This window comes from Pipistrellus hanaki (assembly GCF_964339955.1).
Source record: "Pipistrellus hanaki genome assembly, chromosome: 18".
In the NCBI taxonomy this organism is placed as follows: Eukaryota; Metazoa; Chordata; class Mammalia; order Chiroptera; family Vespertilionidae; genus Pipistrellus; species Pipistrellus hanaki.
Genome location: NC_140520.1, coordinates 31091135 through 31118849, shown reverse-complemented (window position 1 = coordinate 31118849; position 27715 = coordinate 31091135). Strand labels below are relative to the sequence as shown.

The 27715-nt window shown below is 55.6% G+C and overlaps 1 protein-coding gene across 4 annotated transcripts in view; it reads left to right on the top strand.

Moving 5' to 3' along the window:
• Positions 1 to 26265, top strand: part of RASSF5 (Ras association domain family member 5) — a 72139-nt gene extending 45874 nt beyond the window's left edge. For 2 of the 4 annotated variants that reach the window (XR_014793336.1, XR_014793337.1), the window contains 5 exons: positions 20584 to 20694; positions 21614 to 21911; positions 22500 to 22615; positions 24073 to 25109; positions 25145 to 26265. Coding sequence is in view for 2 of the 4 variants with exons in the window: in XM_084865899.1 (XP_084722025.1) it covers positions 20584 to 20694; positions 21614 to 21911; positions 22500 to 22615; positions 24073 to 24225 (678 nt within the window). In the remaining 2 variants the exon portion in view is untranslated. Of the gene's footprint in view, positions 1 to 20583; positions 20695 to 21613; positions 21912 to 22499; positions 22616 to 24072 lie in introns of all 4 variants that reach the window. The other 2 variants (XM_084865899.1, XM_084865900.1) reach the window with 1 other exon arrangement.
• Positions 26266 to 27715: the final 1450 nt, after the last annotated feature.

Below are 27715 nucleotides of genomic sequence, written 5' to 3'. Positions count from 1 at the left end.
CCCTGTGGTGAATGGCCAGAACCATCTTTAGACGCAGTCCGGCAGCTCGGCCGAGGTCCCGGGTGCTTCCAGAGCGCACGGAAACTTCTTTCTTAGGCGGTTGTCCTGCCACCATCTTAACTTCCTGGGTGGCTTAGGAGGAACCTAAAGGGGTTTGTGTGAATTTCCTGGTGGGGTTCTCTGTGCTCCCTAAAGCTGTCAGCCCCTCCACACCCAGCTCACCTGAATCCCCTGTCTCTCCCCCCCCCCCCCCGCCCCCCATGGCCGCACAGCCAGCAAATGGCCACAGACCTGGTGGAGTGGCTACCTCTCAGCAGGTCCTAGGGGAGGTGGCCTCACAGGGGCTGTTTGTAGGCCAGGGTGAGCCTGTCAGTGTCACTCATCGCCGATGGAGCGGCCCGTCCTGTAGGTGCAGACTGCACCCAGAGCTCCCGGGCCCGGGCTGAGGCCTCCTTGGTTAACCATCCATCCTGCCTGGGGGCCCCCAGTTTGCTGGGCCCACGTGTCAAACAAGTGGGCCTTTCCATTGTGAGGGGACACCCGAGGGGATACCCGGAACCCAAAGGAGAGGAATTGACTTTCGTGTTTGACGGAGGCCCCTCACACTGGCCCCTCGGCCCCGCACCCATTTTCTGGGCCTCCCCTCACGGGGCTGGAGAGCAGGGCTTGTTTGGAGGGGTGGGGGCTGGGGTGGGTAGGCTGCAGGGGTGAGGGTGGGGAAGCTTATGCAGAACAGCATGGCTGCAGAACGGAGGTGTCCTCTCTTTTGGGGTTCTTGCCTGATGGTGTGGATCCCTCTTTGCCGCCCCGCCCCCCCAAACACACACACACACACAGGCACTCCAGCTGTCTGGGGTCTTTAGGCCAGTGATTCGCAATCCTAGCTGGGCCCCGGAACCGCCTGGGGAGCTTTAGGAAACAGGGGTATCAGAGAGTCAGAGTGAATTGGCCTGAGGTGCAGCGTGGGCAGCGGGACCTGGAAAAGCTGCCCAGGTCATTCTGAGGAGCGTGCGCCCGCCCGGGGTTCAGAGCATTGCTCCAGAGCTCTGCTGCTGTGGGGAAGGGGGGGGGGGGGTAAATGGGGGGATGGTTCCTGTTTTTAAACAAAGTTCAGCTGCAGCACTTACTACCAGCCAGGCTGTGAGCTCAGGTCCTAGAATGTGGGCTCTTTGCATGACTGGGGGGAAGGAGCAGGCACACCGCAAAGCTGGGGTTTCTTTGGCAGCTGCTTCTGGTATTTCTTGGGAGAAGTAGAACCACCTCACCAGAAAATACGCTGGGCCGGGGGCTGACTTGCTCCTTGGACCAAACAGCCTTCCCTCTTCACGCGCCGCCCCCCCCCCCCCCCCCTCCAAAGCTCCCCTTTCTAGCCGCACTCCTGAAGATGCACCTTCGGTCTGGCCCCCACCTCAGCTCTTCCTGGCTGGCTCTTGATCCGTTCATTGCTCAGGGGCCTCTGCGCCTCTCCCTGCCTGGGAGCCCTCGGAGGGCAGGACCCTCTTCTCAGAAAGCCCTTTTGTGGAAACGCGGGAGTCGATGCTTCCTAAAGCGTGTGCGGTGGGCCTGGCCCCTCCGTGTCCCTGGCCTCGGCCTGACTACAGTGTGAGAGGGATCCCGGCTGGAGATGGAGCCGCCGTCAGGGTCCTCTCCCTGAGCACCAGGCCAGCAGCCAGGCGGGGGGGGGGGGGGGGAGGACACAGGCCACTGCAGGGTGACCGGCGCTGGGCTGGCCCCAGCTGAAGGAGCACAAGGATGTGTGTGGCCGACCGAGGGGCTGGGTGAGCTGCAGCCAGATGTTTTAGCCTTTGTTTTCCCACCTTTCATAATATTTTCAGCTCTCTTCTCCCTCCGAGCTCTCTGGACACGGTTTCAAAGCCATGGGCCAGACTCTGACCCCAGCCTGACCCCCGACGATGCTTTTTTCCTGCCCAAAGAGATCACATCTGAGCTCCTCAGGGGATTTCTTTTCCTGTCTCCAAGGAAAGGCATGTGTGTCTCCCTGTCGCCGAGAGACCGAGGCCCCCGTGGGGGAGAGCAGAGGCTTCTAGCGCGTCTATAAATAGCTGTCAGGGCAACCTGCGTCTCCGGGCCCGGCCTGGCCGAGCGGGCGGTGGGCAGGCCTGGCCGCTGCTCTGGGCCGGGCCGGGCACCACCTCCTGGGAGCAGGCCCAGCAGCCTCCCTGAGTTCCCGGGGCCTCTCCCCAGCCCCTGGGAGGGAGGTGGGGACGAGGAGAGCCAGCCAGAGAGAACGTGGGAACAGGCCTCGCTGGCCCTCTCCTTCCAGACATGGCAGCTTCCTGGGGCCTCAGCTGGAGGCCGGGGGGGTGTGAGTCACCCCAGGTGCAGTTGGGGGGCGGGGGCCGTGCTCTCACGGGCTTCTCCCTTGGCTGGCCGTGGTCAGGTGGCGTTTCCCAGGGTCATGCTGGTGTTACCCAGGGTTATGCGTGTCCAAACAGGGCCCCTGGCAGCTTGCGTGGAAACCCCCTGGGTGCTCAGAGGGGCAGCCCAGGTGCACGCACAGTCACTCCTGTCTAAGCTGTCGGAGTCTCCAGGGCTGAGGGATTCGGCCAAGGTCACACAGCAAGTTCATGGTGGACCCGAGGTGAGAGCCCACAGTCCAGCCCAGAGGTGTCTGTCTCCGCCCTGGAAGAGGCCGGATGGGATGCTCTGTAGGGCTGGCGGCCGTGAGGCCAGTTGCTCCTTTATTCCTGTTGGGATGTGACCCCGGAAGGGGGCCATCCTCTTCCTGTCATCCCCTGAGTGACTGCAGGTGGCAGGCGAGGGGCTGGCTCTGAGCGGGGACACGGGCACTGCGCGCTCTGCCCTTCAGCAGGCTCCCGGCCCAGGCGCCGGGCCTGCACAGCACCGGGCGCGCACCAGGGCACACACAGCCCGCTTCTCGCAGAGCATCACGGCTGGGCTAGTGCCTCGTCTCACAGACAGAGACACTGAGGCCTAGGGGGTAAGGAGGACTCATCAGGCCCCACATCTGGTCTGATGTGTGGCAGAGTCATGATTGACATCTCTCTTGGACTCCTTGTCCAATGCTCTTCTTCTTTTTTTCTTTTTTTTTTTTTTTAATTTTTTTGTATTAAATTATCTTTGTCCAATGCTCTTCTTGATCCTCTTCACTCAGCGAGTGACTGGGACAGATGTAGGCCTTGTCCTTTCAGAAGCTTGCCCACAATAGGAAGGCCCAGATGGCCTCAGGCTGGGAAGGGGTTAGAGAGTCCTTCCCATCCCTCCATTCCGTAAGTCCTTCCCACTCCTCCATTCCATGTGATTCTTCCCAGCCCTCCATCCCATTGGTCCTTCCTATCCCTCCATCCCATTGGTCCTTCCCATCCCTCCATCCCATTGATCCTCCCCATCCCTCCATTCCATAGGCCCTTCCCACCCTTCATTCCATAGGCCCTTCCCACCCTCCATTCCATGTAATCCTTCCCATCCCTGCATTCCATCCCTTCATTCCGTAAGTCCTTTCCCATCCTTTCATTCCATAAGGTCCTTCTCATCCCTTCATTCCATGGGTTCTTCCCATCCCTCCATTCCATGTGATCCTGCCCATTCCTCCATTTTGGCATACTGCTAGAGGAACACTGGCCCTACCTTTAACACCAGCAGGAGGAACCTGTCATCAATTCCAGTCTTACAACTTTAATCACTTCAAGTTCTCGGTGTCGATCCTAACATACTGCTTGCTGGAGAGCCTTCTTGCGAGTGTTTTCTTTGGATGTGGAAAGTATAAGCTTGACTTTACCTCTGGTTATAGCACACGTAGAACAACCCCCTCCTCCACCAGGTTTTCTCTGCTTTATGCTGACACCATTGAAAAATTCAAGGAAGATGCAGAGGAAGGGGTCTCAGGTCAGAGTACGAAGCCGCTCTGGTTCTGTGCGGGCACTTGTCCCATCTTCTCTTGCCTGGCCAGTCAGCCCCTCCCTGGTCAGGGCCTCGGTGGCGCTCCAGGGATGTCAGCCAAGCTTGATGGCCCTGGGACCAGCCAGGGAAGTCCCCATCTCTGTGCCAGCATCGGGCACGCCAAGCCTCAGGCACGCCAAGCCTCAGGCATACACCTGCCCCTGACCTTCTTGGCATGAGAGAAGAGAAAAGGATACTAAAAATAATGTTCCAAATTGGAGCAATAAAAATGAAGAGAAATCTTCAGGCCCATTGGACCAGTGGACTGTGTTTTTATGTGCTTTCTCAGAAGCCTGCCCAGCCCAAGGCTAGCCGAAAGGGCTTCATGGCGTAGCTGCATGAGGGTTCTTTTAGGTGCACTGATGGCTCCTGGACTTCAGTATATATGGGGGTCAGGGTAAGCCCTGCCCTCGCTGGTTTAGCTCAGTGGATAGAGTGTCGGCCTGCAGACTGAAGGGTCTCAGGTTTAATTCCAGTCAAGGGCATGTGCCTGGGTTGTGGGCTTGGTCCCCGGTAGGGGGTGTGCAAGAGACAACCAATTAATGATTCTCTCTCATCGTTGATATGTCTCTCTCTCTCTCTCTCTCTCTCTCTCTCTCTCTCCCTCTCCCTCCCTCCCTCCCTCTCTCATCCTCTCCCTCTCTCTCCCTCCCTTCTCTGAAATCAATAAAAATATATTTTTTAAAATAATAAAGAAATTAAGCTCTGTAAGATGAGAACCTGTATCTCCAGGTTTAAGGCAGCACCAAGTGCTGGTTGCAAAAGCCTACACTGCATCTTGCATCCTGTATAATCAGGATGGACTGACTATTGCAACAAACAGCCCCCGGGTCTCAGTCACTGAACAGAATCAAAGTCTATTTCTTTTTTAAGGCAAGTTGCATGGGCAGGTGGGGGCCACAGTCACACGTGGGAGATTTTTGCTGGCCAGGTCCGGAAATGGTGTGCTTCTGACACCCCCGTGCCATTGGCCAGGACTCGGTCACATGACCACAGCCGACCACAGAGAAGGTTGGGAAATGAAGTCTGTGAGCCCAGGTGGAGCAGGAAGCCGGTTGTGGTGAGCTTTTAGCCGTCTCTGCCACACGCCCTCCCAGCACCTTCTCTGCCATCGCTCAGGCAGCGCTGCTCACTTTCTTGGCGAAGGGCACAGTCTCTCTCTTGGACCTTGGACCTCTCCATCGGTCACGGAGGATGCGCGGTGCCTGGAATGGGCCCTGTGTCCCCTCAGTGCCCTGGGAACTCCCTGAGGACAGGTCCTTTTCCTTACTCGGCGCCTCTCTGGTCCCTGTAGCATCTGAAGCTTCAGGCTGGGATCTTCGTTGTAATTACTCTTTGGGTCACTTTTTGAAGATGGAGGTTCAGGGGCCCCAACCAGACTTCCTGGCTCCTGAATCTTTGGAGCTAGGACCCTAACATCTGCTTTAAAAAAAAAAAAAAAAAAAAAAAATATATATATATATATATATATATATATATACACATATATATATACATATATATACATATATATACATACATATATATATACATATATGTATATACATATATATATATATATATATATATATATATATATAATCGATTTTTGCAGAGAGGAAGGGAGAGGAATAGAGAGTTAGAAACATCGATGAGAAACATAGATCACCTGCCTCCTGCACACCCATTACTGGGGATGTGCCCGCAACCAAGGTACATGCCCTTCACCGGAATTGAACCTGGGACCCTTCAGTCCACAGGCCGACGCTCTATCCACTGAGCCAAACCAGTTAGGGCCACATCTGCTTTTTAACGTACTCTCCCCAGGTGACCCCCCTATACTGACGTCCAGGTGCTATGGGCCTGGCCCCATCTTCTTCCTGAATTGAGACACACACACACACACACACACACACACACACACACTTGACAAGCTAGCAGGCCCGCCTTCCCAGCTCCTCCTGGGCTGGCAGGGGGTCCAGGTGCTGACCTCCCAGTGCTGTAAGGGGGCGCTTCCGTAGGGCGGCGTCAGGAGGAAGACCTGGATGGCTAAGAGAGGCCTCTCTTCAGGACCCCTTGGACTCGCCAGAGACCCCCTCCCTGCTGTGTTTGCTCAGACCCCCTTTCCTCACATTAGCTCCGACTCCACTGGCTTTTCCTTCCGAAGCAACTCCTGGTGCAGCTTTGGCACCTGCAGCACCCACCCGCCTGTGCAGCTGAGAGAAGGAGAACGCTCAGAGGCTGACAGCAAGCCCTGAATCCCAGCTCCTGGTCCACACGGGCGGGGGACTCTGCATCCAGCTTCCAGCCCGAGAGCTTGACGGGCCGGCCCCTCCGGGCCCCGCCTGGGTGCCCGGGAGCCCAGGTTCTCCTCTTCCTTCTGCTCCCCACTGGCCAGGAGCCCACACCTGTGCGCTCTCCAGCTTTGCAGGGCCTCAGTGTCCTTTTCCAGATGCCTCCCTCTTCTGGAGAAGAGCCTGGGGACCCAGCTTGGCCCGGAGTATTCTCTGGGTGTCCCCAGAGGACCTGATGCGTTTGCTGTCGGGCCAGGAGGGAAAGGGGAGCTATGGTGGCAGGAAACGTCGGGCTGGAATCAGAGCCCATGGCTTCTGTCTGCCTCTGCTCATTGTCCAACCTCAGAGCACACGCTCTTTCTACCGCACACGGGCATCTTGCGTGAGACCGAGTCGCATCTCAGGTCGCCCATCTCAAACCCCGGTGACCTATCGTCGGAAGCTGTTTTTCTCACTCGGCCAGTTTCCTGTGCTGGTCTCGGGGAATCTGGGTCACCACACTCCATTCTCGTCATTTCGCCCCCTCCAGTTCGCGAGCCCCCCCCACCATCCTCCTCACCTCCTGGCTCTCCCCCGGTGTGAAGAGTGGTGTGGGACTGTCCCCTCCCCTGCTGTGGGGGGCGATGGGAGCCGGGTCTGCAGGAGGGTGCGAGGTGGGGCCCCCGCATTGGCTGGAGCACACGGAGAGGCGGTAGCGTGTTCACTCTGCAGTCACACGTGGCCGGGCACGTGTGGGTTTGTGTGGAGCATGTGGGAGCTGGGGGGTTGGGGTATTTAGAGGGCGCTTCTGGTTGTAACTGGAATGCCCCCTTCTTTGCTCCCCAAATACCACACCGTTCTCTCCTCGCCCCTGTTTGGATGGTCGTGATTTTCTGGACGAGGAACCCTGCCCGGTTCGTCTGTGTGTCCCTGGCTCGTGGCAGGTGCTCGCTGCGCGTGGCTGAAGGAGGAGAGGGCTCGGGCCGCTCTCTCAGTCACAGGAGCTTAAGAGTCGGCCGCCCCGGAGGATACTCGGGCGGTGCTTCAGGGCCAGGTCTGTGAACGCTGATCCCAGGGCTGTTTGTGTGCAAGGGAAGCTTGTGAAGCTTCTGGATGTGGAATCGATGGGTTTTTCCAGTCACTCCAAAGAAAAAAATCTCACCGAGCGAGCAGAAAAGGCAAGGAGGACAGCTTTCCAAACACGCTGGGCCCCTCCGCCCCATCTGTGATTGCTCAGCTGTTTGCCCTGAAGGAGGAGGCCAGGCAGGGCCGGGTCCCTAAGCAACCAGGCTGGCACCTGCTGGCAGGAGTTGGCGTGGTCCCTCCTCCAGCAGGGCCCCCGGGGGCTGGGGGAGAGGGGCCCTGCGAGGCGTGGGAGAGCTTCCCGGGACAGGCTTCCGCGGTCTGCCTTGCAGACACGGGAGGGGCGGGTGGAGGGGGCGGCACCAGCACACTCCGCCCGCATCTGGCTGACTTTCCCAGGTTACTTCTGAGCAAGGGGAGACCCCGTTTGGCCGTCCCTGTAGATGGAGGCTTCTCAGTGGGCCCAGCTAGAGTGGGCAGGGGCATATGCTGACGTCAGTGAGCCCAACTCTGGCCTGGGACCCCGAGCCTTCACTCCGTGTGACCTCACGAAGCATGCTCGCCCGGCGAGGCCTTCCTTTCTCCTCCCATAAAATGGGAGGCCAAAACCGGTTTGGCTCAGTGGATAGAGCATCGGCCTGGGGACTGAAAGGTCCCAGGTTTGATTCCGGTCAACAGCATATACCTTGGTGGCGGGCACATCCCCAGTGGGGAGTGTGCAAGAGGCAGCTGGTTGATGTTTCTCTCTCATCGATGTTTCTAACTCTCTATCCCTCTCCTTTCCTCTCTGTAAAAAAAAAAAAATCAATAAAATATATTTAAAAAAAAAAAAAAGTGGGAGGAGTCACCCCTCCAGGGGAAAATCAGTGCCAAAGGAGGGCCCGACATTTGGTAGTGAGAACCCACGGAGAACTCCGGGCCTTAGATAACAAAGGCCGTTTGGGGAAATGGACGTGGTTGTTGAGTTTGACATGGGATGTGGCATTCGTGTTGGGGTGTGGAGGTGTAAGGCTCTGTTCCCAGGACAGAGGCAGGGCAGGAGCGAGGGGTCTGCCGGGAACGGGCTAGGATGTGTAACGATACTTGCTGCTTCCTGGGCCGTGTCAGGCCCCGTCCTGTGTGCTCTGCGTGTACATACTCACCACGCAGGGAATTTGGAGTGGAGAGCTGCATGTGAAGCCAGGGCCCAGTTCCAGCACACCCGGTTCCCAGCATGCCCGGTTCCCCCATACCCAGGATCCCATTCCGCCCCCCTGAGGCTCAGAAGGGGGTGAGGTGCTGTGTCCACAGTCACACGGGAGTGTGGGCAGGTCCAGGATCTGGGCCCAGAGGTCTGACACCACAGCTCCTAGCCCCGAAGCTGTCTGCCTCTCCGCTGGCACTTCCCAGACTGTCCAAGCAGTCAGAGCCCCGCTGTGAGGCCCAAAGGTGCCGCCCCCATGCCAGCCCCTGTCAGCAGGGGTCAGTGAGGGTGGCGCACTCTGGAGGACCATTTCGGAGAGAGGGAAGTCAAACATCCCTGAGCCTGTATGACACAGGGAGAGCTACCTGATAACCAACAGAGACATGTTTCGGTATCAGACACGAACCCTAAGCAGCAGCGCGGGGCTGGGTTACTGGGCAGGCAGAACAGCGGCGAGAGGGCAAGTGTGGGCTGGCAGAGAGCCTCCGGCACTGGCACCGAGCACCGTCCCAGCCCTCAGCGGTAGGCACAGGCCGGGGCCTCCAGGCAGCGGAGCCAAGGAGGACTGCACTCTCTCCTGTAGGGCAGGCAGGCTGGTGTCCTGGCCGACCCGCCCCTCCTAGCAAGTGAGGGCAGTGCGGGCATGCTGGGAACCGGGCATGCTGGGACTAGGCATGTTGGGAACCGGGCATGCTGGGAACTGAGCATGCTGGGACTAGGCATGCTGGGAACCTGGCATGCTGAGACTGGGCCCCACGTGCAGCTCTCCGCCTCCAAATTCCCCGCATGGTGTCTGGTGCTGGTCCCCGTCCTGCAGGAGCTCCAGCCAACTGGATCCTGCCGGCGGTGTGAGAGCGGCTCCTGTGGTCACGGCTTCCTGTCCCGCCCAGGACCGGGCCCACAGACCACAGGAGCTGCGCTCCCAGCGCCCCTCTCTCTCGTGGCCCAGTGATGCTGCTGTGCTTGGGTTTCACTCGACGGCTCTCAGCACTCAGGGTTCTGCGTGAAGCTGGGAAACCTGGACTGGAAGCATTCCCATGCAGGGAAGCCCACCTTGTGAGGGTGAGGGAGCGATTTGGGGGTGTCTCCTTCAGGAAGCCCACCTTGTGAGGGTGAGGGAGCGATTTGGGAGTGTCCTTCAGGAAGCCCTCCTTGTGAGGATGAGGGAGCGAGTTGGGGGTGTCCTTAAGGAAGCCCTCCTTGTGAGGATGAGGGAGCGATTTGGGGGTGTCTCCTTCAGGAAGCCCTCCTTGTGAGGGTGAGGGAGCGATTTGGGGGTGTCTCCTTCGGGAAGCCCACCTTGTGAGGGTGAGGGAGCGATTTGGGGGTGTCTCCTTCAGGAAGCCCACCTTGTGAGGGTGAGGGAGCAATTTGGGGGTGTCTCCTTCAGGAAGCCCACCTTGTGAGGGTGAGGGAGCAATTTGGGGGTGTCTCCTTCGGGAAGTCCTCCTTGTGAGGGTGAGGGAGCGATTTGGGGGTGTCTCCTTCGGGAAGCCCTCCTTGTGAGGATGAGGGAGCGAGTTGGGGACAGGGCGATGGGTAGCTCTGACAGTGAGCCGGCCCCAGTCTCAGCTCAGTGACTGGGAGAGCATCCCCCCAAGTCTTCCTTTTGCTGTTGCATCCATTTCTCTGGAGGAGGATGAGCTCGGAAGCCTGACGTAGCTCCGTGGCCATGGCTAGCCGGGACAGGGTCGAGGGAGAGCACTGAAGCGGTTGAGAGTCCCCGCTAGGTGAGCCCCCTCAGGACTCGGGGTGCCTCAGATGTAGGCGACGGGACTAGTTCGTCTCGAGGCCCCTCCAGATCTCGGAGCTCGGGCTCCTTGTCTGCGGGGAGAGTTGTCTGGGTGGCGCCAGCAGCTCCTCCAACTGGGTTCCTAAGCATCCAGCCACTGCCAGTGCCCAGGGAAGAGCCTGCTTCTGAGGCCTGGGGGTGATGGGGCAGCTTGCTTAGAAGTGGGGTTGGCCAAAGCCGGTTTGGCTCAGTGGTAGAGCATCGGTCTGTGGACTGAAAGGTCCCAGGTTCGATTCCGGTCAAGGGCATGTACATTGGTTGCGGGCACATCGCCGGTAGGGGGTGTGCAGGAGGCGGCTGGTCGATGTTTCTCTCTCATCGACGTTTCTAGCTCTCTATCCCTCTCCCTTCCTCTCTGTAATAAATCAATAAAAATATATTTAAAAAAAAGAAAAAAAAAGAAGTGGGGTTGGCCCCTCCCCTGGTTAGACTATAGAAAGTAACGGAAGCTCCCCGCTTCATGGGAACCAGATGAAACCAGCTGGTGTTAAGGCCTCCGGGTTCCCTTGACCTTGGAATCCTCCCTTATTATGGTAACACTCACATAGCGAGGGGTAGATGTCAACAAAACAACACAATTAGAAAACTGACAAAGGGCTTGAAGAAACGTTTCTCCATCGCTTCCAGTGTCTGGAAGTGTGCCGTCTGTGGCGTTAAGTGCACTCCCATTGCTGTGCAGCCGTCACCAGAACCCTGTGGCTCCATCGCCAGAACTTTTTCATCTTCCCCAACCGAAATTCTGTACCCGTTAGACAATAACTCCCTATTGCCCACCTCCCCAGAGCCCCCCACGACCACTGCTCCCTCGGCTTTGTGTCTCTCTGAAGCTGATTACCACAGAACCTCCGATAAGCGGAGCCATAAAGCATTTGTCTTTTGGCGACTTGCTTCATTTCACTGAAGACTCTGTTGGATGCAGATGTCGCATTTTGTTTGTTCATTCGCCGTCCATCCAGGGCTTCTTCCACCTTTTGGCTCCGGCAGATACCGCTGCTCTGAACGTGAGTGTGCGTGTATTGGCTTGAATGTTGCTTTCCTTTCTTCTGGGTAGATGGATACCCAGCAGTGGAACTGCCGGAGCACATCGTGCTTCTTGTTTAATTTCTTTTTGAGGAATCGCCGAGCCGTTTTCCACAGCAGCTGTTCCCTTTTCCATCAGCAACGCATACGGGTTTCAGTTTCTCTGCGTCCTCACCAGCGCTGGTTCCTGGTGTCTTCAATAGTAGCCACCCGGCCGGGTGGAAGGTGGTATCTTCTCAGGGTGGTTTTGATTCACATTTTCACAGGGACTGGTGAGGCTGAGCATTTGTTCCCGTGCTTATGGGCCATCGGGATGTCTTTGGAGAAATGTTTCTCCAAACCCTTTGTCCGTTTTCTAACTGTGTTGTGTTGTTGATTTCCACCCCTCACTGTGTCATTTCGGGGGTTATGTGACATTGTGACTGTGAAGCCCAGAGCGATGCCTGGCCAAGGTGATGTTTGTTATGATGAGAAGGTACTCGGGGCGGGAACCTAAGTTCCTGCAGCTCCAAAGCCGTAGGACTCGCTCAGCCTTCCCTGGTCCTGACTCACCCCAGGCTACCTGCTCTGCTTATAGACTGAGACGGGCCCCTAAATGAGTGGGGACACTCCTGGCGCGTTCACTGAGATCACATGCGTACCCCCGGAGCTGATCTGGGCTGCCCCGAAAGCCGCTGGACCTGTGCACCATCTGTGTATGTCCTCCCTCCTCAGATAACCTTGGGCTCCTGAGCACAGGGACCACCCTGATGGTTTCATGTCCCTTTCACATCCTCCACCCATAAGCAACTCAGTAAGTGTTGACTGACTTTCTGCATTCGCCATCTGCTGTGCAGTTTTGTCTTTGGGGATTTCCATCTCTTTCCAGTTTATCAAATACCCGCCTTGATTTTCCCAGATTTCTTCTGTATTCCCCTCAAAGCAGTCAAATTCCACACGTTCTGCTGGACAGATGGCTCCATGCTGAAGCCCTTCCTTCCGGCCTCTGTTGGGAATAGCCTATTGGAGGGCAGTGTTCTGGAAGTTCTAGCCCTTCTCTCTCTTTCTGGGACCTTGGACCATTCAGAGAGGGAATGGGAGCCACCGCGTCACTGCCAAGGTGCCTGGGAACGCCATCCGAGCACCAGCCCCTCAGGGCCCGGGCGGGGCCCACGATGAGGCTACTCGGGCTTCCTCTTTCCCATCTGGTCCAGCCCATCCCAGAGGGACCGATGGGCCTTGAATGTGGTCTGGGGCCTGGAGCAAGGCATCCCAACCAGCCCAGACAGCTGGGTGTCAGCCCTGTCCGTCAGGGGTTCCGGTGTGCGGGCTCAGCCCCGCCGTGGGGCTGCAGGACAGAGTGGAGGTGTCGGCAGACGGCCATTCTCACGCCTGGAGCTCGCCTCCCCGGCACAGGTCGGAGGGGTGTGAGAATTGCTGCTGACGGATGTGCTAAGAGCCAAGAAAAGAGGAAATGTGGCAAAGGCTCATGGCCAATGGCTTCCGGGGTAGTTCTTGTTTTGCTTTCTCGAACCGTACGAGTTCAGAAGGTGCAGACCTACTTGAGCTCGGCTCAGGGGGGGGTCTTGCCGTCGGGCAGAGGAGGCACATAGGGAGTCCTGAGACAGGCCGAGCGGCAGAGGTTGGAGCCGGGCTGGGTGCTGCTTCAGACCAGTTAGCACTGCCGTTCGGACGAGCCCCCCCGCGGCCCTCCCAGGGGCCCGGCCCCACACCCTGTTCTCTGAAATGGAAGAGGAAGCAGTGATGAAAGAAGCCACCCTATCTTGTATGTAAAATCTTAGAGCTGCCAAGGGACACGGCTCTGCTGGTCTCACTTCATGATTTCACGGATGAGGAAACCGAGGCCCTGAGAGGGGAAGTGGCGTGGCTCCCCAGAGGTCACAGGTCATTTGATGGTCTGGCATTTGTTGTCACCAGGAAACTGCCAGGAGCTGAGCCACAGGCCGGCCTCCAGCCCAAGCCCTTGCAGCCCACCCCTTCTGAGCATCCGCCTCTTGGGGTGTGGGCTGGGGGGAGGTGCTCCTGGGCTTCCCCGGCGCCCATTGCTGGGCTCTGGGCTGGGAACCACCGGGCCACTCCCTGCCACCCGGCCACAGGCATTTATCTGCCACCTTGGGGGTGCGCCCAGTGTCAGGCCCCACAGGGGGTACAAAAGAAACAGAGTCCTCAGACATCCTGTCTTTTTCCCTCAGGGAGCATCTAATTGGGAAGGCGGTATGAGTACATGTGAAACAATAATTGAACAATAAAAGGCAGCCTGTCATTAGGTGTTGCATGTAGCCGTGCAGGCTGAGGTCCTGGCAGGAGTGGGTTTGACCTGTGCAAGCCGCTGCAGAGGCCCATGGCCTGTGGCAGTTTGCAGCTTCACAACAACAGGCATCTGAGGCTTTGGGGCTGGTGTTTGGGAGTGAGCCCCGGAGCCAGTGAGGGAGGCTCAGAGGTCCACCCGCACCCCTCCCTCAGCCAGCCTGTTGCCTCCTCATTGGAGAAGGCAGGAGAGTCAGCGGGACTCCAAGGAAGCGATAAAGCCTTTGTCCGCCTGTGGAAAGCGTCCATCAGGTGAGAGTGATGGTACAGAAGGCCCGTCAGCTGAAGGCGTGAGGAAATACACAGGAAGCAGGACTGGGCAGAAGTATGACTCAGGAAAAGGCAGGGACCGGATCAAACCTGCATCCATTGGGGAATTAAAATATCAGGGGTCTAGTATTCTAGGAGAAGGGAGAATGAGGAGGGGCCGTGGAATCTCAGGGGAAACCAAGCGGAGACGCTGGAGCTAGTGCAGATGGGGGCTCAGTGTTCTGGGGCAGGAGGAACTGCACAAACAGCCATGTCCAGCAGAGAGGCAAACTGCTGCCCAGGGGCCAGAGTCTATGAATAAAGTTTTATTGAAACACACTCGCCTTTTTTTTTTTTTTTTTTAATATATTTTTTTGATATTTCACAGAGAGGAGGAAGGGAGAGAGAGAGAGAGCCAGAAACATCGATGAGAGAGAAACATCGACCAGCTGCCCCTTGCACAACCCCTATTGGGGATGTGCCCGCAACTAATGTACAATACATGCCCCCGACGGGAATCGAACCCGGGACCCCCCAGTCCGCAGTCCACCACTGAGCCAAACCGGTTTCGGCCACACTCGCCTTATGGCTGCTTTGTGCTGCAATGGCAGGGTTGAATAGCTACAACAAAGACGATCTGGCCTGAAAGTCTGAAATCTATATTATCTGGCCCCAAACAGAAAATGTCTGCCCACCACTAGCGTAGAGAAAGGCGTGAGCAAACTCCCCGGCACTGGCCATTGCAGAAGCAGCGTCCATGGGGGTCGGACTGCATGTGCCTGGGAAGATGGTAACAACACGAGCCTTGGGATGGGCTTGATCTTTCCCCAAACACTTTTATATTCATCATCTCATTTTGTTTCACTCTTGCAATAAAGGATGTCACCCCAATATATGTAGAGGAAGCAGCTGAGCCTCAAAGAGGTTATCTGACTCTCAAGATCACTTGGTAATGGGAGTCAGCACCCCTACATCCTGCAGGTGTCCCCTGAGCCTCTATGCTGTGCCAAGCTGGAACAGGCTCTGGAGTGCCAGGTGGGCAAGACAGGCACGGGTTCTTCTCCCACAGAGCTCAGTCCAAGTTGAAGTCCAAGGCTCACGGTGCTGTGATTCCTCAGGGAAAGTTGGACCCTCTCTTTCCTGTAGCCAGTTGGGGACAATTGAAGTATCTTTTTTTTTTTTTTTAATTCTCATCTGAGGATATTTCCCCCATTGATATTTTTAGAGAGTGGAGGGGCGGGAGGAGAAGGAGAGAGAGTGAAACATCGATGTTAGAGGCACACACTGATTGGTTGCCTCTTGCATGCGCCCCAACTGGGCCTGGGATAGAACCAACAACCCGAAGTGCGTGCCCTGAGCAGGGAATTGAACACACATACCTTCAGTCTGCCAGTCGATGCTCTAACCACTGAGAAAAACTGTCTAGGGCAGTGGTCGGCAAACTGCAGCTCGCCAGCCACATGCTGCTCTTTGGCCCCTCGAGTGTGGCTCTTCCACAAAATACCACGGCCTGGGCGAATCTGTTTTTGAAGAAGTGGCGTTAGAAAAGGTTTAAGTTTAAAAAATTGGGCTCTCAAAAGAAATTTCAATCGTTGTACTGTTGGTATTTGGCTCTGTTGTCTCATGAATTTGCCGACCACTGGTAGGGCATTGAAGTTTCCTAGGCAAGTACAATATTTGTCATATGTGCTTAATACTCAGTGCACCAGGCAGAGAGAAGAAATGGAAGAATGGTATAAGTCATTAAGGAGCGTCAGTCTAGTTGGGAAGAATAACCAAGATGGACGGTGTACTTGGAGGTTAATATCAATAGTTGCCTGTTTTAAGTGCCAGGTGCTGTAGAGTTAGCTTTAGATGTAGGTTTGCTTTAACCTTCCTGGGGCTCCGTTTCCGAGTCTGTGAAATGGGCATGATAATGGTATGTTTCTCATAAGCTGGTGGCGAATAGAACAGTGCCTGGCACATAGTTAGCCAGCAAGTAACAATGAGGATGATCATCGTCATCATTCAGGACTGGGGCGATCAGATGAAGGGACTGGACAGAAATGAGGTTTGTGTGCTTTAGGTCAAGAAAAGATGGGATGAATGTTCATCTGATGGCTTCACCCTGAGGGTGAGACACAGTCTCCTCGGACAACTCCCTACCACTGGCCCCTCATTGTCAGAGTTCCTGGGCTGCCCTGTGTGTACCTGGGGATACTAAAAGCCAAAGGATTCACTCAGCGCCTCTTCTCCTCAGATCGTTGCTTAGATTACATCATCAGCCGGTGTTGTCTTTTTCTTAAGGAAAAATTCAGTTTAAGGGAAATGTGCTTGGAGGTAGGCCCCAGATTGCCAGGGGATGGTGCTTTGTATATTGTTGTTAAGGATATTTTAATAGGAAATGTTGAGGATTGTTCTCTTAGCAGGCATCTCTGCTCTGACCCGTGACACCCAGCCTTTTCAGGCGTCTGCACCCCAATAACCTTGAGAGCAAAGAGAGGACACAGCCCTTTCTGTGGCTCAGGACATCCCCCTCCCCCCAATGCCCTGGATGTGCCGGTGGCATTGGGAGCAGCTAAACCATCTGCTACCAATGCCAGGGCTTAATCAGGGCAGACGGAATCCATGCCAGATGCACTGAGATAGGTAAACCCCCAAGGAGAGATGCTTCATGGGCCACAACCAGTATTAGTTAAATCATAAGTGTGACTTTCCTGTTCTGTCTCTATCGTGGGCCACCCCAGGAGACAAACTCCGTCTGCCTGGTGCCTACCTTTGTGCTATGGACAGACAAATCTTTCACTCTGAGCACTGGAGAATCTGGCAGGTGAAGAGATTGGGGGTCTTTGCCTTATCCTCTGAAGATTATTATTGTTTTTTAAATTAAATTTTTATTTCAGAAAGGGAGAGAGAGAGATAGAAACATCAATGATGAGAGGGATGGAGCCTGCAACCCAGGCATGTGCCCTGACTGGGAATCGAACCATGGCCTCCTGGTTCATAGGTCAATGCTCAACCACTGAGCCCAGCCAGCTGGGCAAGATTACTATATGACTGATCTGTTCACACAGCAGATACTTGGGCAGTGGGTGTCTCTGGGCCTCTGCAGCTGGATGGGGCCCCTGAGGTCTGCAAATACCAGTTGTTCTCAAACAGCCCTGCGCATTAGGGTCACCCAGGAGACTCCAAACTCCCAGGGCCAGGGTGCACCACGGACCAATGAAATGTCCAGGATGGAGCGCAGGCGCCGAGTTTCTGACAATCCCCCCAGGACTGCATGTGCTGCCGCGTTTAAGCATCACCGGTCTAGATTCCGTGCCATCCCGGGATGGGAGAGGATTGGCGGGCCCTTGTGGCTGTGGCTGGCTGGCTGATTGGCTGGCCTATTTTGGGAGGTGACTCATTCGGTCCGTGGGTCAGACCTTGTCTGCCAGAGCTGGCGTGGGCCGCAGCCAGCCCAGCCTGCGGCTGACATCCCAGGGTGTGAGATCTTGGGTGTTGGCCACGCAGGGCTCCTGGCATTCCCCGATGGGTGGTGGGGTCTGGACGGCTGTCTTCTGCGTCAGTGCCGGAGGGGGTGCCCGCGGCGCCACCCGCGTCACTCCCCCAGGTTTGCGGGTGGGAACGGCTTAGAAGAGATGGGTTATCTGCTGAGGGAAAGGGAACAGGAAGAAGCCCTGCATTGGGGCAGTCCTGACCGTGGCTGCATTCAAAACCAGGCCTGGAACACGGGTCTGTGGAAGGGGGGGGACACAGATGCCTTTTCTAGCAGAGAGATGGCTGTAGTTCGGTTGGAAACTATGAGAGATCTCCCAGAGCGTCTAGAGTTTTCTTTCCATCCATTAACTCTTTTAAATAGATGAATATGAGGCCATTCACTCCGAGCAGCAGCCTGCGTGCTGCAGAGCCGTACGGAACGCAGAATAGTAACGGGACCCAGGTCCTTGGACTGGAAGCCCCCAGTGGGCAGGCCAGATCCCAGAGAGGCGCCCAGGGAAGGGGTGAGCAGCTTCGTTTTGAGGTCCCTGGATGAATGAATCAACAGCGAATGAAGAGGCTCAAGCAGAAAGGAGGTGTCCTGGGTGGTTCCCCTTGGCTGGTCTTCTTTGGACTCAAGGTCCAGCAGGGAAAGGTGGGCCCTCCATCCTGGCGGCTGAAGAGATGAGAAGCTCCTCTTACCGTCCTCTCAGGAGCCGGCTGTGGGCTGAGCCTCTGGCCTGACCCACGGGTCCAGTGCTCCCTGGGTGAGCCTCTCACAGGCCAACTGATGGGCCTTCGTGTAGCAGCCGCGCCTCCAGCCGTGTGGCATGGAACCTCGGTGATCCTTGTGGGGGTGGGGAAGGGGCAGCCCCTTCAGCGGAAGAGGCTGTCCTAGGAGGCCACGTGGTGATGGAGACGAACATGGCTTCAGCCTCAGGTGGGCTTGGTCCTAGGCCCTGCTCAGGCCCTCACTAGCAGAGGGACCTAAGACACTCAGGCACGTTCTTCGCCTCCCCGAGCCTCGGTTTTGTAATCTGTAAGACAATAATAAGATGTGTAGTATGGGAGTCCGGGCATGTGAAAGCGCATGGCACCGTGCTGTTCTCAAGATCCCCGAGGAAGAGGGAAGGGGGAGGACAGGCCGAGGGAAGATGCCGTCACCGACGAGGGCTGTCCACTCACCTCCGCGCGGGGGGCGGGGGGCCACGCCGGCGCCCCTTGGCAGCCGCCGAGCTTGGCGTGTTATGGGCTCCGAGGGACTGGAAAGTGAGAGGAGGAAGTGATGGATGCTGCTGAGGGTGACGTGTCTCCCACAGGACAGCTGGCTGAGGGAGGGGGCAGGTCCGGCTCTGCGGTGGGTGCCCGTGGTGTTCACGGGGTGGTGACGTGTTCACGGGGTGGTGAGTGGCGGTAGAGGGCTGTGAATTCCCCAGCCAAACCCGACGCCCACGGCACCGTGTTGGGTGGTGTTAGGGAGGCAGCCCAGAGATCACCTGTCCCCCTCGGCCTCTTTTCTCTTTGGCCAGAAGAGAGCCCTGACCCTCCCTGAATTGGGTAGATTTTTGAGATCAGGCAAATTCTGGGTGGGTTTTGACCAATCAACCTCCTTAGTCATTTGTTCCCCCAAATTATGGCTCCTCCTGCACTCCCAGCCGCACTCAGACTGGGAGGGAACACTAGGAAGGTGGTTGACAATGAACTTGAGAAATCTAGGGGGGTTGACTGAGGGACCCTTTCCACGGTGTGAAGAACACTGACCTCCATACCTCAGCTCCGTCTGCCCTTTGCCTTCCTGGGGGTGGGGGAGAGGGGAGAAGAAGCCATGACGTCACGGGGAGAGCACAACAGAACAGACCTGGCTTTTCTTCCAGTTCTGCACACACTGACTGTGGCTTTAGGCAAGTTGCTAACCTCTTGCTCTCCGCAGTCCACCTGTAAAATGGGCAGTACACTGTCTCGCAGAGTTTTGGTTCATGAGGATTAAGTGAGGCAATGCATGCCGAGTGCAGGCACAGAGCAGGTGCTGAGTGAATGCTGGGTGTCCTTCCGCCCCAGCAAAGGAGGTTTATCCCCTCAATTATCACAGAGGGCTACAGCCCCGGCCCCCACCACTGCCCTCATTCATTGACAAATGCACACGTACTTGCTACGACATGGGGCCTGAGCGCATGTCCCGGTGCCCTAGGGCTCTGAGCCTGGGAGATTTGCTGTCATTGGGTCCGCACATGCTGCATCCGTGCACATTCAGGTCTCTCCGCCTCTGCTGTTACTTCCCCGAGGAGATGGAGCATGCTTGCATTTCTTTGCATCCTCCATAGCATCTAACAGCATCTTTTCTATAGCAACCCTTCGTCAGCGAAAGAGCTCTGCTGATTCTCGGAGTTCAAAGTCAATGCCGGTGGGACGGGCACTTTCACATTGTTCTTACAAGCCCAAGGGAGAGGTATTGCTCCCATTTCACAGATGAGGAGACTGAAGCTGAGGGAGATTGAAGTTACTTCCCCAGGGATGGTGGGTGAGGCGATGGCACTGCTGGGATTTGGCCTCTGTTTCTACCCTAAATCCATGCTTTTTTGTTTGTTTTTTGTAAAAAACAAACAAACAAACAAACAAACAAAAAACTAGCTGAGTTTTAATTAGTTTCAACCCTTAAAAAGTGGATCAGCTGAAACTGGTTTGGCTCAGTGGATAGAGCATCAGTCTGTGGACCGAAAGGTCCCAGGTTCGATTCCGGTCAAGGGCAAGTACCTTGGTTGCTGGCACATCCCCAGTAGGGGGTGTGCAGGAGGCAGCTGGTCGATGTTTCTCTCTCATTGATGTTTCTAACTCTCTATCCCTCTCCCTTCCTCTCTGTAAAAAATCAATAAAGTATATATTTAAAAATACATATTTTAAAAAAAGTGAATCAGTCAGAGGGCAAGGGAGTGATTTTCAGTACTTCTCTCGTAAACTCATATTTCAGATTCTTCTTTGGAGTAAAACAGGCTCTTCACTGCTTACAAAGTTGTGTCTGAGTTGCAGAAACTCCATGTTCTTTCCCGTATTCCCCATTCGTTCTTGGCTGCCACAGTCAGACAGACAGCGTGGGGACCCATTTTTCTTGCATCTGCTGTGGACACCTGAGCAGCAGACAGTAACTGCTCCAGGTCTAGCAGATAGATGGTCCCGCCATCCATTGTCTCTGTGTGGGGCTGCTGCTCGCTTCTGCTGGGCCAGAGGCCTTCGGGGCAGGGGGGGGGGGGGGGGGCGTGGCCTTCCCCTTTGAATCCTGAGACCCACGTACACCAACCTCACCGCTGCCGTGTCTGTTCCAGAATGTCTGCAAACCCGCGGAGGAGCTGCGGCTCCCGCCCACGCTGCAGGAGATCAAGCAACAGATAGCCAGCTACAACAGCCGCGAGAAGAACTGCCTGGGCATGAAGCTGGTGAGCAGGCCTGCCCACCCGTGCCCCCAGGCCTCTCCACACCCTCCTCCCGTCTTGCTCCTCTGCAAACCCTCTGAATTCTGGGACTCCCCCCCTTGGCGTCTCCTTCCTTCTGGCCTCTGGAGGCCTCGGGGGCTGTGGAAGGCGGACAGCCTGGGCTGCCAGGGCCCCGTGCTTTAGAGAAATAGGATGGGCTTTAGAGTAAGACACAGATCCCATCTCTGGGTCTTACCTTGTCCACTTGGGAGACTTAACTTCTCTTGAGTTTTACAGTAAAAGGAAGATACACAGTGGCTGAGGGCCTGGCTCAGCTTGGGCCTCAGGAAGCCCTGGACAAGGGGTGTTCGCAGCCCCTGTTGGTTGCACGGGTACATCCTGTGTCTGGAGAAGCTTCCTCGGATTGGGCAGAGCTTGGGCGTAGAGGTGGTGGGGTGCCCCCACTTTGTGCCAGGCTCAGAAAGGCCATCTTCAGTGGGGAGGGGAGGAGAAAGTGGCAGAACCCTGCCCCCTGCTGGAGGCTGGCAGCAACTGGTTCTTTGAGGCTTCAACCAAATGAGGCCCCAGGAAACCCAGTCACAGATGGGCCTGGGTTTGTCTTACAGGCTGTGGGTTTTAAAAGCAGGCCGCTCAGACCCTGCCTCTTAGAGGGGGGTCTTGTCTAAGGCAATCAGCATCTGACTGGTGGCAGATTTGGGGCAGGCAGTTCTGGGGACAAGCTACAGCTGCCCCAAATATGCTTCCTGATAGCTACATACTGTGGGCCTTCTTGGGACCCAGTGGGCACCCCTAGGTTAAAGGAGACAGGAAGGAACTCAGGGAGACATGTGGGGGTTGCCCGGGGCAGTGGCAAGGACCGTGTGTAAGCCAGACCCTCCCTAACCCCATCTGTCGTTCCCCCACCCACCCCCCTCACGGGCAGAGTGAAGACGGCACCTACACGGGTTTCATCAAAGTGCATTTGAAACTGCGGCGGCCGGTGACCGTGCCCGCTGGGATCCGGCCCCAGTCCATCTACGACGCCATCAAGGAAGTGAACCTGGCGGCCACCACGGACAAGCGGACGTCCTTCTACCTGCCGCTCGACGCCATCAAGCAGCTGCACATCAGCAGCACCACCACGGTCAGCGAGGTCATCCAGGGGCTGCTCAAGAAGTTCATGGTCGTGGACAATCCCCAGAAGTTTGCACTTTTCAAGAGGATACACAAGGACGGGCAAGGTATGGGAGTGGGAGCTCCGCCCCAGAAACCTCCTTCCTAACTGTCTGTGTCCCCACCCGCGGGGGCTGGGGGAGGTGTGGCCCTCACCAGCAGGCACCGCAGTGAGGCCAGGCCGTCCGTGTGCAGCAGGTCTGTGGGCCGTGCATGCTGGGCCGGGAGCGGGCTGCAGCTCACGCCCTCCCTGTGCCCCTCGCTCCATGTGTGACTCAGGAAGCCCACACCCGGGCTCCCATCTCCTAATCTGGAAGGAGTGGGAACCCGCCCCACCGCCCCTAATCTTTTGGGAGATGACGTGAATGGAAACATGCTTCCCCCTCACAGAGATGAAAGGTTACTGCCTGTGTATTCTTGCTGTTTTAATTGATTTCATAGAGGGAGAGATAGAAACATCCCTGATGAGAGAGCTGCCTCCTGCACGCCCCCTACTGGGGATCGAGCATTCCCCGAATATTCTTGTCAGGTTCATTCTGTGGTTGAAAGGACCACTCCATCTGTTATCAGCACCGTTCTGTCCAGCCCCCCACCCCAGCAGGGCCCGCCCCTCTCCCAGCCCGGCTCCAGCCCCCCTCTCGTTTCTTGGTTCGCAGTGCTGTTCCAGAAGCTCTCCGTGGCCGACTGCCCCCTCTACCTGCGCTTGCTGGCGGGGCCCGACACGGACGTCCTCAGCTTTGTGCTCAAGGAGAACGAGACTGGCGAGGTGGAGGTAGGATGGGCCCTCTGCAGCTGCACAGACAGACGCAGACGCAGCTCCAGGGCACCGCGGGTGGCGCAGGGGTGTGTCCTCACTGCCCGGCACAGGTGCGGCAGGGAAGTGGCTGGAGGAGTGGAGCTGGGGCGAGTGCGGGCCCAGGTCCAGGGTGTAAGCCAGGGTGGCAGCAAGTCTGGGCCTGTGTCTGGCAGGGTCTGTGGAAAGAGGATTTCGTGTGCTTCATTCTGAGAGCTCAGGTGGAGGGGCACTGGAACCCCTTGGGTAAGCCCAGGTGGTTTCGCTTCAGCATGGCCTGAGGCCCAGAAGCCCCCGAGAGAGATGTTTGAGCCTTTTGTCTCTCCCTGGTTCCTAAACATTGATCGCGCTCGCTCGCCCTCGAGGGGTCTGGTGGTGTAAAACGGGCAGAACCCAGACAGATGCCCCAGACGCCTGGGACCCTGGGGAGGCGGAGACGTGTGACGGAGAGCAGGGGAGCCTCTCGGTGCTTGTCACTCGGTGCTCAGTGGAGCCCTCGGGCTTGGCAGAGCAGTCTTGGGGTCACTTGAGATGTGGGGGATCTAGGCAAGTGGGGCTCTGTTCCTTCTCCCCACTTCACCCAGGCAGATCTGATTGTTTGGGAAAGTATTCCACTGGAAAGGCTGGAGCACGGCTGGCCCAGGGGACAGCTGGTGGGCCTGGGGGTACCGAGGCCTGGGCTCTGCTTCTGGCTATGCCGCCTCAAGTTCTGTGGTCGTGGTTACTGTGCCTTCCCTGAGGGGACTTGTTTTTTCATCTCTGCAATGTGGGGATGAGACCAGATAAACCTCACCACTCCTATGTGCTCCAAGAATTTAGGGGTCCAAACCCTTGGCCCCCAGGGGCCTCAGCTCCTAGGTCAGCCTGAAAGGCCAGGCCATCGGGGCAGGCCTGGAACAGCGAAGCTCTGCAGAGCTTTGCGGGTTATGTTCTCTCATTATCTGCTCTGCCAGCAGATGAGGAAACAGGCTGAGAAGGGCAGGGGGTGGGGGTAAAGGTGGTGATGACCTCAAGGTCACAGGGTGATTTAGGCTGAAATTCAGCCTCCTGAGCCCAAGTTCAGCTCTCCTCCAAATCCTGAGGGTCTGCATGTGGGGAGCCTCCTGTCATCCCACAGACAGACGGAGCAGACCAGCCGGGGGCCTGGGTGGTCCCAGCATCACTGTTAAGATCTCAACTGCTACAGAGAACATTTAAGATTACTGACTAATAATATTAAAAATCGGCTCATAGATAACCTCTTGCTGGTGATACATGAGGACTTGAAAACGTGTTGCTAATATGACACGGGAAAGCCAGGCTTTGCTCACTGCACCTGCCTGTTCAGTAGCGGAGCGTGCGCAGCTGTGAGCCTGAGCAGCAGGGCCCCTCGGGTCGGGTGACTTCTAACCCGTCTCCTATTCGTTCTCTCCCTGCTTCTCCCTCTCGCTTCACAGTGGGATGCCTTTTCCATCCCCGAGCTCCAGAACTTCCTAACGATCCTGGAAAAAGAAGAGCAGGACAAAATCCAACAAGTGCAGAAGAAGTATGACAAGTTTAGGCAGAAACTGGAGGAGGCCTTGAGAGAGTCCCAAGGCCAACCTGGCTAACCGGTCCTGCCTCCTCACTCCCAGTGCCCACGGATTTATTTTTATTATTAACTATTATTTTGCAACAGACACTTTTTCTCAGGACCTCTCTGGCGGATGCGTGTGCCCATCAGCAGTCCCAGATGTGGCACAGTCTGATGGACACTTGTGTGCATGGGGCCGAGTCCTGCCCACCGCCCACGCAGCACCCGTCTGCACCTGCCAAGTGGCACCTGTGCAAAGAGCAGCTGGCGTCCTCCCTGCAAGCCTTTCACAAACCAAATAGTTGCCTCCTTTATTTCTCCTTTATGTGCCACCCACGGGATCTTATTTATGAGTTAAAAGCTGTAGCGTCTTCCTTTGGCAGGTCTGAGCTAAGCTCCTGAAAGCAGGAGGATGCTCATAAAAGGACTGGCCCGCACTGGCCCCCGGCGCCCAGGTCAGAAGTGCCAGGGCTGAGGCTGGCTCAGATTTCTGGGGAAGCTGCAGACTGGCCCTGGCCCTCATTGCCGGAGTCTGTGCACATGTGAGCCCAAAGGTGAAGGCGTACATCTGCGTGTGTGTGTGTGTGGTGCTTCGCTGCGCTGTCGTCAACAACTGTTTGTTCTTCAGTTACAACTGTATTTAATACTGCCAATCATCCTCGTGTTTCCACCAAGGAAACCAGCTACTCGCCATTTTAGAAGTCTCCTGCTAGCACGGAAATCGGGCAGCCAGAGGAAGCCAAAGAGCTTGTGGAGAAACGTGTCCAAGTGTCTCCAGCTTTCCACCAGCGAGGGAACGGGGAGGGCCTAGCTGCCGAGGTCCTGGGCCTCCTGCACGGCCTCGCCAGTATGGGGGTGTGGAATCGGGGTGCTGCCAGAGGAGCTGCCTCGATTTCAGAGGGGAACTTCCCACCCAGCCACGTGGAGTCCTGTGTTCTGAAGCTCGCAACAGCCAGTGGCACTGCGCTCAGCGAGCGTGGGGCTGGCCTCCCGCTGACCTCAGTGCCTTTTTGTTTCCAGAGAGACGTGAGCAGGGAGTTTGTTTGAAGCTTTGCTGCTGGCTTGTTCCTGCCAGGAAGTGGGCCACGGCGGTGTGGGAGACAAGGCCCGGGAGCCCTCCCTTTTTGTGTCAGAGGTCAGGGGTCAGGGTCAAGCCTTCTTCCCATCGAAGTTCCTGGGCTTTGATTCCCATAAGAGATGTCAAGCTGCATTGACAGGGCGTACCAGATTCCTGACTCTCACTTGTACTGGCTCCTTGTTTCAGCCCAAACTTTAAAGTACACTAGCCACACAGCGCAAGCAAGTAGCCGGATGCAGACACTCCAGTGCGAGGGAGAAAGCAGGGCAGCTTTTTCAATCGGCCTCTGAGAGACCTTTCTTCGATGTCCTCTGCCTTCCCAGGACCCCCTGGGGTTGGGAAGGTTCCTTTGTGCAGCCTCGCTGAGTCCACACTGCCCTGACCCCAGAAGGAATGCTGACCCTTCATCGTACCGGCTGTGCTAGTCTGCAGAGCTGCAGAAGTGAGGCAGGCTGGCAGCTTGGGATTTTAACCACGAACGCTCTGGTCTGCCATCTCACGCTCAGCCTCAGCACTCCCCCCGAAAGCCTCTCCTGCTGTGTAGTTCAGGGAGCGGTTGAGTCCTTTCCCTTCATGCTGCATGTCTTTACCACAGATAGAAGGCACGGCTCCTGCTGCAACGCTGTGAATGCTGCTGAGAACCTCCTGACGGGGGTGGCTACTTTATTTTTGAGAAAGAAGAAAACGAAACTCATGTACATGTATACCATAAAGGCTTTGTATATAAAGTTATGTATGAAGAGAGGGATGTTTATGAAATAAGTACGTTATGGGAAAACGCAGACTTTATCTGAAGCAGTTAGCCCAGGACCCAGGGTCCGAGCCTCCAAAAACAGGATGGACCAAGTATCCCCTCCCTCCCGGGAGGGCGTGACTGCTGGTAGTGCCTTCTATCCTCCTGTTACCCAGTGTGTTTGTTTTGAGGATATTTCCTCCTTAAATGCCTTTCCTATATGGGTTTAAAAAAAAAAAAGTAATAAAAGTTAATTGCAAAAGTGATTCAGACTGAAGACCTCTTCCTTGATCTTGACCTTCTCATGAAACTTGGGAGCTGGAGGGCGGTGGGATCCGAGACGAGCACCCTCTTCTTGGCAGTTGTCAGATTTTCTTTCGCCAGCGGACAGAGGCGTGAGGCTACTGTTCAAATCTTGAGGAAACTGCCCCAATCCATGGCCGGAGAGTGCTGCTAGGTGACTGGCTACTCGACATCCCCACAGAGCAGGGGAGGAAAGACGCTGAGGGAGAAGAGACGGGCTTTCTGGAGCTGAGGAGGATTAAACTCCAGGACCAGCTCCTGAGGTAAGCAAGGATTCTTCTTCTTTTTCTGCTTCCAGTTTATTTTTTATGATTCAAGTATAAGCAACACACGACGTATCAGTATGATGTACAACACAGTGATTGGACATTCTATACCTTTCAAAGTGATACAGTAAGTCTAGAACCATCTGTAACCGAGCAAAGTCATTATGATACTGATTATAGTCCCTGTGTTGTATACTACATCCCCATGAATTATTTATTTTATAACTGGAAGTTTACAACTCGTTCTCCTTCACCTTTGTCATCCATCCCTCCACGCCCTCCCTTCAGGCAACCATTAGTTTATTCTCTGTGAGTCTGTTTTTGTAGATTTCCCATAAATGTGAAATCCTACAGTATTTGTCTGACTTATTTAGCATGATGCCCTCTAGGTTCATCCATGTTGTCAGAAGTGGCAAGATTTTTACTTTTTTTTATGGCTAATGTTTCATTATCTGTGTTATGCCTTTATCCAGTTGTCTGTCAATGGTACCTAGCTTGCTTCCACGTCTTGGCTACTGTAAATAACGCTGCAATGAACACAGGGATGCAGATATAGTTTTAAGTTAGCATTTCTGTTTTCTTCACACAAATACCCAGAAGTGGAATTGCTGGGTCATATGGTAATTCTACTTTGTTTTCTGAGGAACCTCCATATTGCTTTGCAGAGTGGCTGCACCAATCTGCATTCCCACCAGCAGGGCCTGAGGGTTCCCTTTTCTTTTTTCCTTTTTAAAATATATTTTTATTGATTTCAGAGAAGAAGAGAGAGAATTATTGATTAGCTGCCTCCTGCACTTCCTACACTGGAAATCAAGCCTGCAACCTAGGCATGTGCCCTGACCGAATCAAATCAAGACCTCCTGGTTCATAGATTGACTTAACCACTGAGCAACACCAGTTGGGCATCTCTGTTTCTTTTTAAAAATGAGATGACAGAAAAAATTAAGTGGAAGTGTAATTTTTTTGATGGTACAACCTAAAGAACCCTAAAGGGATTCAGCTCAGCCCTTCTCCCTCCAATTTTACAGGAGAGTTTCAGCCACAGAAGTGACTTCCATGAACTGAGCAGGGACCAAGGCAATGGATCTGGACATTCTTGCATTGAGTGTTCCACTGGGAATGGGACAAACGCCTGGTAACCTCTCTT